At 33.6% G+C, this 10421-nt stretch overlaps 1 protein-coding gene across 1 annotated transcript; it reads right to left on the bottom strand.

Moving 5' to 3' along the window:
• Nucleotides 1-874: 874 nt before the first annotated feature.
• LOC118071235 (uncharacterized) lies at nucleotides 875-10053 on the bottom strand. Its single transcript, XM_035090282.1, has 7 exons — nucleotides 10029-10053; nucleotides 9171-9312; nucleotides 8975-9112; nucleotides 8676-8890; nucleotides 8093-8591; nucleotides 7306-7489; nucleotides 875-1211 (listed from the first exon to the last, which is right to left on the bottom strand). The coding sequence occupies exons 2-7, from the start codon at nucleotides 9274-9276 to the stop codon at nucleotides 875-877; spliced, it is 1479 nt and encodes a 492-aa protein (XP_034946173.1). The 5' UTR covers nucleotides 9277-9312; nucleotides 10029-10053.
• Between the last annotated feature and the right edge of the window lie 368 nt (nucleotides 10054-10421).

The following is a 10421-nucleotide window of genomic DNA, read 5'->3' as shown; positions in this document are numbered from 1 at the left end:
TTAATTTGATTTGAAGATTTGTCTGTTTGTTAAAATGTTAAAATCTTGCGTTTTGAGTTTAGGATTTTGAGCTATGATTGATCGAGAAACCTCTTGTTAAGAAATACTCTTTAGTTAGTTTGTGTCAGATTCCTTTGAGCTCCAGAAATTGTAACATGTTAAAGTTTTAGTTTGAAGTTTGTCATAGCGTTAATCGATTGTTTAATGAAGGGAATTGAGATAATACTATTGTGAGTTCCCGTAAGTGTTAAGAAAACCTGATTGAGTAAAAGTGATGATAATAAATTCGAGAATTAAAAATATGTGAACCTGTTAATTTATTTCTTGTAGTTTGAGGACCTTCAACTCATCCCGTTAGTTAGTTTATTTAATTTGTTTTTTATTTCTTTTATTTATTTATAATTTGTTGGCTGGATACGACCCCTCTCCACAACCTACACAACCGAGGGCCAGGACACGCCCTGTTCAGAAGGATCCTGATTTTGTAGAAACATCTCAGTTAAGTTAAATATAAGTTTGAGGTTTAGTTTTAAGTATTGGGTTGAGAGTATTTTGAGTTAGTTAGTAAGTTTTAAGATATTGAGTTTAGATTTAAGTTAGTATTAGTTTAATGTGAACTCTCCACATGTCGAAAGGTCGAGATCTGTTTAAGTCACCAAATCGGATCATTACGATAACTTCCCAATGGAAAATTAATAACTTCTTGGCAATAAACGCAAAATTTAAGAAGTGATGATTCAACAAGTTAAAATGTAACTGAATATAAACAATAAGTGACTTTCAATCCTTCTTTCTTTATTATTTTTGTAATTTTTTTTTTTATTTCTACTTGCATAAAAACGAAATATATGAATACATATGTATACATTAAAAATTAATTTGTATTTGATGATAAAAGTACTGAATCGAAATCAATTTTATCTTCTGACGGAATAATCGTATTTATTGATTTAAAATAATCAATTCCGGCAATTTTTAAGGAAATGAAGCCTCCGGAATTGATCGGCCCTTTATGATATAAACCTATACCACCTAGGGGAAATCTCGGAATACCAAACACTGGATTAGCATCAAATAATGGAATAGTTGTTTGTCCAGCATCTTTTTTTAAACTAGAAGGCCAAAATCCAACGTAGTCTCCATTGATGGAATTAAAATCAAATTCATCATACTTCAGTGGATTATCTGAATCTGGAAATATCAGTTCTCTCCTGAAAAATAAGTCTTATTAATTCCAATAAATTATATTTTATATAAATAATAATAACGATCGTACTGAACAAGAAATTTGTTTGAGTACAAGTCATTTTAATAGCTTTTGTTGTATGTACAAAGACCGCTTTTATCAATTTATATTATTCATTCTAAGCATGTGTTATAGTCAGAAACTGCATTTGCAAAAAAAAACGACTCTACGTAGATTTATTTTTCAGTAAAATTAGATCTAGGTTATTCTGCGTAAATCCACTCCGATCTTAGTAGATTTATACACTGAGAGAAATTTTCTTGAAAAATTAACTATAATATGTCGGTAAAATGTATCAAGTCGTTCGGTAAAGCTAATTTATTGTCGGTTTTTGAGTAAATTTCACCGAGCAATTCATAGTAAGTTTTACCTCAAAATTTTTGTTTAAATTTTAACAGATATTAGGGACATTTTTTACGGTTATTTTACGGGTTTCCATGCGGTAACACTCCGATTGCCCACAGTAGGTCTGTGAGCCATGAAACGCACGGGTAGCTAAGGATTACTCACGGAGGCTTAGGAATAACTAACGTTAGTCAACTTTACCAACAAATTTAAAATACTTGGTTGGAAAATCCCATCCTTTTGCCCATTTATTTTATAACAATTGAGTACTTTTGAACGAACTGAAACATTGTTGCAATGTTTATTTTAAAAGACAATAAAAATTTTTCCTTTCTACTTTTTATGAAAATCTTCTCGTCATTTGGAATACAGTTCTTGTTTAAAAAACATTCTTTCCAAGAATACCTACGAGTGCAGTTGAGCAAAATCTTGCGTTTTCCCAAAGTGATAAAAATTATTTTAAATAAAATGAAAAAAAAAACAATGTGTAATAACACTATCATTTCTGATAGTGGAAGTGACTCAGAAAGTGACGGTGTGCCAAGTGATGTGTTATTAAAAGCGGAATATGTGAAAAGCAACTTGTTGCCGGACAGATCTCGCGGTACATATAAGAAAGCGTACAATAATTTTATGCAATGGCGAGTAGGAAGAAAAATTAATTTATTTTCCGAAGACGTGATGTTATCCTACTTTTATGAATTATCGAAAAATCAAAAACCAACAAGTTTGTGGGCAATTTTTTCCATGATCAAAAAGTTAATCAACTAAAAACATGAAATAAACATTTATGAGTATTCTAATTTGATAGCATTTAGGGCGGTATACGGCGAAGAAGGCAAAGGTTTTGAGCGCTGCAGAAATTTCTAAATTTTTAAATGAAGCTCTGGAGAGTCATTATTTTGGGATAAAGGAAAATAAAATTGGTATAATAAAAATTGATTTAATAAATCCTAATTACTTGAACTTTAATCTCAATTAATAATCCTAATTATTCAACAGGTAGCATTAATTTTTGAAATTCAGGGAGCATGTCGAAGAAAAGAATTATGCAACATAGTCATGAAGAACATTACAGATACAGGAAATATGGTCGTCGTAAACATACCTCAAACAAAAAATGACAAGCCTCGGACCTTTGTCATAACTGACGAATGTTATAACATATATAAAATTATGCGGAACTCCGTTCGAAAGACGCAACAACAGAAAAATTCTTTCTCCAATATCGAGACGGGAAATGCATCAACCAGTTTGTTGGAATCAATTTTTTCGGAAATATCCCAAAAACGGTTCCAACCTATTTAAAATTGCCGGAAGCAGATTTATATGCGGGTCATACATTCCAAAGGACGTCAGCAACACTTTTGGCGGACTCTGGTGCCAATCTCTTAGAGATCAAGCGTCATGGAGGCTGGAAATCAGATGCTGTAGCTGCCACATACATCGACAATTCAATTAAAAGTAAAGAAAAAGTCGCAAAAAAAATAATGAAGGAAATTCAAGACATCAACCAATCAGGTACGTTGACGCCATCAATTCCTTTGAATGCGAAGGATATGATTGAAGAGTCGAGTACTGGATCTGAAGATTCAGAAGATGATCGGGTAATAAGTTCGAAACGCCCACAATGAAGAAGAGGAAAAAGGAAGAACGGAGCAAATAAAGAAGATTAAGTTGGATAACGGTAAAGAAATCCATTTACAATTTAGCATACGCAACACGGATGGTAACGAGCCGATGTCCATGGTGGCAGTAAACGCATTCGCTTCGCTCGTGCGTCTAACACTGCCACCGTGTTGTAATTCTTTCAGGAGTAGGAATGTCTGCTGTGTATATGGCGTAGAGTGTTGGTCCTAGCACACTTCATTGAGGGACTCCTGATTGTATTGGGTGAAAATTGTGTGCAGTCCACATTGCACTTGGAAATATCTATCGAAGGCTTGTTCTGTGTCCAAGAACACAGCTATGCAGTATTTTTTCTTTTCGAGAGTATCATTTATAAGGTTGACTACTCTATGGACCTGCTCAATGGTTGAGTGCTTATTTCTGAACCCGAACTGATGACTCGGGATAATCTAATTCTCTTCTATTGCATGATTAATTCTTTCAAGGAGTAGTTTTTGGAATAACTTAGACAGGGCTAGCAGGAGACAGAATGGTCTATAAGAGGAGACAAGTTCTGGTGGTTTGCCTGGTTTGAGGATAACTATTATCTCAGCATATTTCCATTGACTTGGATAGTGATTGATTCTCGGAATAGCGTTGAACGAGTTGATGATGAAGACAGTAGCTTTTTTAGGCATTTCTTTTATTATTTTTGGAGTAATAAGGTCGTAGCCAGGTGTTTTTTTTGGATTCAGCTCGTTTTTTATTGCTTTAGATATTTCAGATGGAAAAAAGTGTTCTATCGGTGCATCGACTGGTAGTGGGGATTCCAAGAATTGTAAAATTTCATTATCGGAGTCATTTTCTGTTGAGTTCAATGGTGCTGGTTGGAACACTTTTTCTAAGCGCTCATCATAAGTTTCAGCTTTGTCTTGGGTTGGGTTTGTACGTTTGGTGATCGCCCCAGCGTCGAGAGTGAGTATAATTGGTGAGTGATCAGATGAAAAGTCTTGGCTCGGAGTGAGGCTAATTTTTCTGTTGCTTATTCCTTTAGTAATAAATATGTCAAGGATGTCGGGGATTTTATTAAGGACAGTTAACCAGTAAATCGAGGAGCCTGTACTGAGTGAATCGTCGCCGTTGTCTCCTATTGATTTGAGTAGTTGTTTTCCTCTTGTTGTGTTCAATCGTGAGCCCTAGAATTCGTGTTTACTATTATAGTCACCCCCTGCTATAAATCTATTTCTCAGTGATTTAAAAATCTCCGAAAAATCTTTTTCTGTAATTTTGTGCTTAGGTAGGCAATAGACTGGTGATAAGGCTAGCGGACCTAGCCAGTCATTAATGGTCACGCTTGTTGCTTGTAGAATTTCTTTAGAGTATTTGGGTAGCTCATTATGGAATATTGATTCGCGGATAAGTATAGCGGTCCCCCCGTGTGCCATACCATAGGGATGTTGTGTATCATATGTTTGATATCCTGGGATCTTATGGTCCCCGGGTTTACATAGATGTTTTTGTCCTTTAAGATATGTCGCGTAACACATCGTGCCCCATTTCGTACTACCCTATATGGTAGTCTGAATATGGGCACTCCGAACACGCCGAGCGCGAGACGCGTTAGCGACCGCTGACCAAAGCGGATAAAGTTGGTGCTACGGGAGGCCAAATTCCAAGCCCTGTGCCTGGGGCTGCAAAGTCAAAATATGACATGTAGGACTAGGTACAACTGGCCAATTGAGGTCGGACTCGTAGTGGTATGTTGTAAGGCCTCGGGCTTGCTACGTGTATCCCTATGCTTGTTTCAAGGTGCAGGTATACGCGTCCCGGGAAACGCCATCGCGAAGAGAGTAGAGTTGTAATTTCCCAGAGTAATGCCTTAATAGGCGAGGTACTCAATTTCCGTCCTTCGGACGGGGGAAGCATGGATTTGATCCTGAGATCTTAAAATAATTTTTATCTGTAAAGTGTGTTTCTGATACTAGAAGGATGTCTATCTTGTTGGTTTCAAGGAATGTGCGAACTTGTCTATGTTGGGCTAAGCCGTTTGCATTCCAAAGGGCAATTTGGTAGAGTATATTCATTTTTTGTTTGTTACACTTGTGATCACTGTGGTCAAGAGCCCGACCATGGTGTTGAGGAGTTCTGTCTGTCTATTCATTATGGCTTTGAGGTTTTTGTACGACTTTTCTGTTATCAAGATTATATCTGTGTCATGTTTATTTACCTTTGGATAGTTAGCACGTACATTAGCGTATTTACGATTGCTGGTTTCTTGGACAGGGGGGTGTGGTGGGGAGAGGTTGATTCTTGGTGGAGATTGTGAATGTAGGTCTTGATTTAATATCAGACTGTGATGAGTGTTTGTGGTTTGGTTGATCCATCTAGGACGATTGAGCGGATTATCTCTCTTAATAATATTTTAATACACCTTACATCCATTATAATTTGCCGGATGAGGTCCGTTGCATAGTGCGTATGTAGCTGATGTGTCCCTATTCTTACGGCAGGTCGTTGTGTTGTGGGTATCTCCGCATTTAACGCATCTGAAGTCTCTGTTGCAGTATTTTTTTGTGTGTCCATACAATTGGCAGCGGGTACATTGAACTATACTTCTTACTTTTTTAAAGTCCTTGAGGTGGTAAATTTCTTTGTTGTTAGGATTGGGTTTTAGACCCACAAAGAATAGTGGTAGGGGGTCTCGTGTACCTTTCTTGTAGATATTGGAGACGTTTCTGACTTGGAAACCTTTTTCTTCCAGCGCGATTTTAATGTCTTCGAGTGGTACCGATTGATGCAGAGATATTATGACAACTCGGTACGCACGTTCTTGTTTAAGTTGGTATGTATGAAAAACAGCATGCTCCTGCTTTAATATTTTAATAATTTTCCTGTATGCCTCAGTTGACTTGGCCATTATCTTTATTTGACCATCTTTATCAATGGTTTTATACATGAAACAGTCTTTTTTTGTTATTTCCTTGATTTTGCTCGATAGTGTTTGGATTACCTGCACGTCAGAAATAGATATTGGAGGCGGGTTTGGGGTTTTCTTGTTTTGATTTGGTGGACCTTGAGTGTTATTGTTGTCTCGTTCGTTTGCTTGTTGAAGTGCCTGCTTATTCTAAGTAATAGCGGTTAACGGGAAGAATCTGTTAGATTCTATTGGTGATTGTTCGTTCTCTGTTATTGGTAAGCTTATTCTTTTCCGCTTAACATTACCACTGTGGTTTTTTCTGGCTATTTGCCAATTGTTGGGTGAGTTGGCACCTGTGTTTTACTACAACACAAGACTTAGGTTGGATCGGTCGTCCGGGCTTCGTCCCGCTTGGTCTGGAGAGTTAGTATCTTCCTGATCTGTGTTGTCCATGTTGACAGGTTGGTTATCACTCGTGTTCGATTCCTCGAGGGTGTGTAGAGGAGTGTATCCAGTACAATAGACTGGAGGTTGAACTCTGCTGATCTGCTGAAAGCTTGTCGTTCCTTTGAATTTTCGATTATTACACTTTCACTATTTATTAGACACGTTCGAACGCGACAGGCGTTTTAGCGAAACTAGTAGGCATATATGGTCAGAAAATTTTAATCCTAAGCCTGACACTCATTTAACTAGGTGTTGTCCGTTTTTTTCATAATAAGCGAAAGAATATTTTTTTCATTCATTTGTAAGGCTAAAGATTTCTATTATTTGAGGAAATTTTTTAAAATTTGTAAAATTTCTCAGATTCTGGAGGTATTACGCGGTTACCCGAAATTAAGGGTAATTTTTTACAAAAAATTTTCTTAGTGTAATAGTTTGTGTACGTCAGCGTATATCTAGACACTGATCTTGTCGAATCTACATAGGTATATTTTATTTTTTTCTTTGGTGTTACAAGTAATGTGCAAATATTGATGAATGTTTCGACAATCATTAATCGCGGGATGATGCATTTTAATGAAAAAGGAAAGTTTAGTCGAACTATTTACTAATATCTATATTATTTATTTATATATTTAGTTTTATTTATTTTTTTGTAATCTCAGGAAAAAAATAGAATAGATCAACAGAGATCTAAAATTTTTCCATTTCCTGCATAATTTTTTATTTAGATAGTCACACTTACCTATATTGGTAGGTTCGACATGGATCTTTATTTTTCAATAAATCAAACATCATCCAATTGCTTGGATATTTACCTAGCTTCCCGGTTTTTATGTCGTAATGTGTAGCTTGAATTGCAATTGAAATGAAATTATTATCTGTCTTTGTATACAGTGACTGCTGTTTAACCATGATGAACTTTACACCTAAAAAAGTTCATGGATTAACTGCAAATTCAGTTTTTTTAAAAACTATTCTATCGGATTTCATGTCAGTTCATGGTATAGATGTAGCTTAATATACAGTTGATAATTAATTTTTCATTAGCAGTCTATAATAATTAAAAATTAAATTTTTGTTTCATTTTGAATTTCTATATTACACTGAAAAAAAGATTTAGTATAGATTAAAAAATTTAGTTAACTAATCGATTTCAGAGATTCAATTGAATGTTATTTTTGTTTAAATAACTTGATATGATTAATTTTGCGACTAATTATTAATTGATCGATTTGAATATTTGTTTTAATGCATATCGGTTGAAACCTTTCCAACTTCAAAGAATTTATTCAAGCAAATAAAATAAAATTCAATTTGAAATTACCCTCTAAATTATCAATATCAATGGCATACAATTTAATAAGCAATTCCAGGTATAATAAAATACATGTATACTTTTGTATCAATTAGTTGGAATGAATTACTTATTATTATTATTATTATGAAATCAACTACAATTTAAGTTTAAGGGCTTATATAAAAAGTTAGTCATGATAAAAGTAAATAAAATAGTTGAGGAAAGTTCTTACCAGTAATAATATATTCATCGGTGAGATAAATTTGTTCAAGATTAATATATTGAACGTCTTTAGATGAACTTCCAAAATATACATATTCCTGTTGGTTTAGTTCGGGAAAAATATTCAGTGTATTATCCATTGAGTTAATCAAATTAACAGGTTTCCATTTATTGCTGAATTCTTGAATATGGCCATCCGGTAGAAGCTTCCCTGTTTCAATTTGAGGATATATTATTTTATTTTTTTCTATAAATTTAATACCAGTGATGACTTCATTCTTTTCAATATCAGCGATTTCTTCTTTTAAACTGATGCCAAATCGGGAAGGTGAATAATATGTATCTTGAATGCATGTGCAAATACAAGGTTCACAATAAAAAGATGAATAAGCCTCATATTGGTAAAGTTTCATAATTTCTATACTACCCGAGCATTCGGAGAATTCTCCATAAATTTCTCCAGTTAAGTTCGTTTTGATCCATTCGTATAACCTAGAACTTCCTGATACCTGAAAATCGATTTAATTTTTCACTGCACGTTCTCATCGTTTCGAAAAATCAATCAAATAAATTTGTTTAAATTTGGCTATTACCGCACGACACAATTCAATATCACCACCAGATTTACAGTTAACAAGCCTTCCCGGACAATATTCACGTCTTGCTGAAAAGTCAGCGTGAGAAATAAGAAGCTTTTCATCGTTAATATTTGAACAAGCTAGAAGACATGTATTTTGAGCCGAATGAGCTCGTTTATTCAATACAACTGTTTGTTTAAATCCTTTTAATTCAATATAATGTGGGTAAACTATAAAACGCACAAAAAACGTTTTTAGTTATGTTTATAAACATAGAGTAGATAGAACTATTTGAAGTATCTGAAATTCAATACTTTGTGCATTTTTTTTTTGGCTACAGCGATAGAGTCCCCGTTCGGAGTGAAGCATTGCATTTTTCAAAATTTCTAAATATTTTTTGGTTTTGGTCGTTAATAATTCTCTTGCTATCAAAAGATTATCGGTGTTGGAATCTAAAAAAAAAGTGTTTAACGTTGATATTTGAATTCATTCTATAATTAAAAGAATTACCATTATTGCATGCAGATTTGATTAATTGAACAAAAGATTCCATAATATAATGTTTTCGATCCACAGCAGCTACATAATGATATATTGAAATCAGTTTATCAGGCATTGTAATATTTTTATCGCAATATATTTTTTTGGAAATCTAGATTGAATAATTTTAATAATATATTAATCAATAATATAAAATGAAAAGTCGTAAGTTCAGTACCCTCTAAAAGTTAGTTGAAATAAACTATGATGCGTTTTAAAAAAGACTGCTGTCAATAAAATCTTTTCGTTGATATAAAAAAAATTAAATTGAAGTGTCTGTCAGTAGTTTTGAGAAAACTATCTTAAACTAAGCTGAGAGGGTTTTTCGCATGCTGTTAAAACGTAAATGACAATTTTTAGAATTGTTGTCTGCTTGTCTGTCCGGGGTAGTCTCAAAAACTGTCGAACCGTTTTCAATGAAACTCATATTGATATTCGTTATTTTACTGAAAAAAAATTACTAGCTATGTAACATGAATGGGAAGAAACTCTATTTGTTCATAACAATTCAATTTGTTATAAACAACTGAAAATAAGATCGATGAAATGTATTTGAGTTTTTTCGACGAGATATTTATTATTTTGCTGAAAAAAGTTATCAACCATGCAGCATAAATGCAAACGGGCTCTTTATTTATAACAAATGTATCGGTTAAAAACAATTGAAAGCAAGTGAAATGAAACGTGGGGGCAAAGTGAAACGTTCAAGAAGATGTACTGATTTATTAAAATAAATTTAAAAACGCTTGATGCACTTTTTGTGTATCAAATTTTCAATTTATTAATGCATTAAAATTCGAATTTTTCCCGTCTATTATCAATACTTACGAATTTACCACTTTTTTTCTAATACCATCACAAAGCAATACGTATTCGAAATTGTTTTTATTTAAACTCATTGTACTTAAGATATATACTTCAAAAGTAAAAAAAAAAGAATACTAATCCAGTGAAGGTGCAATTCAATTAGTAAATTTAACCCCTTATTTTGAACCAATTTTTATTTAAGTAAAATTCACAGGCAAAAAAAAGTATGCGTCATTGTGTTTTTTTATTGTGAACAATTTTTATCTGCTCGAATCCGCATATTTTATAAGACATTTTTTATTTTCTACAGTGTAACGAAGATTTCTGTCACCTTACTTTTCTTATATTTGACCTATTTTTCAACATATTCGATTTCAAAGAAAGAAAAAGAGCGTGTAGACTATTTTAAAGTTA

This window comes from Chelonus insularis, unplaced genomic scaffold (genome assembly GCF_013357705.1).
Source record: "Chelonus insularis isolate UGA/USDA-ARS -01 unplaced genomic scaffold, ASM1335770v1 contig_76_pilon, whole genome shotgun sequence".
Classification (NCBI taxonomy): Eukaryota; Metazoa; Arthropoda; class Insecta; order Hymenoptera; family Braconidae; genus Chelonus; species Chelonus insularis.
The sequence above is the reverse complement of the archived record's forward strand: the minus strand, read 5'-3'. Positions and strand labels throughout refer to the sequence as shown.

Coding starts and splice junctions, on each gene's coding strand:
- LOC118071235 (XM_035090282.1), bottom strand. CDS start 9,276: ATGCCTGATAAACTGATTTCAATATATCATTATGTAGCTGCTGTGGAT. Junction 8,592..8,675: donor ATATTGAATTGTGTCGTGCG/GTAATAGCCAAA, acceptor ATCGATTTTCAG/GTATCAGGAAGTTCTAGGTT. Junction 1,212..7,305: donor TGTCGAACCTACCAATATAG/GTAAGTGTGACT, acceptor CTTATTTTTCAG/GAGAGAACTGATATTTCCAG.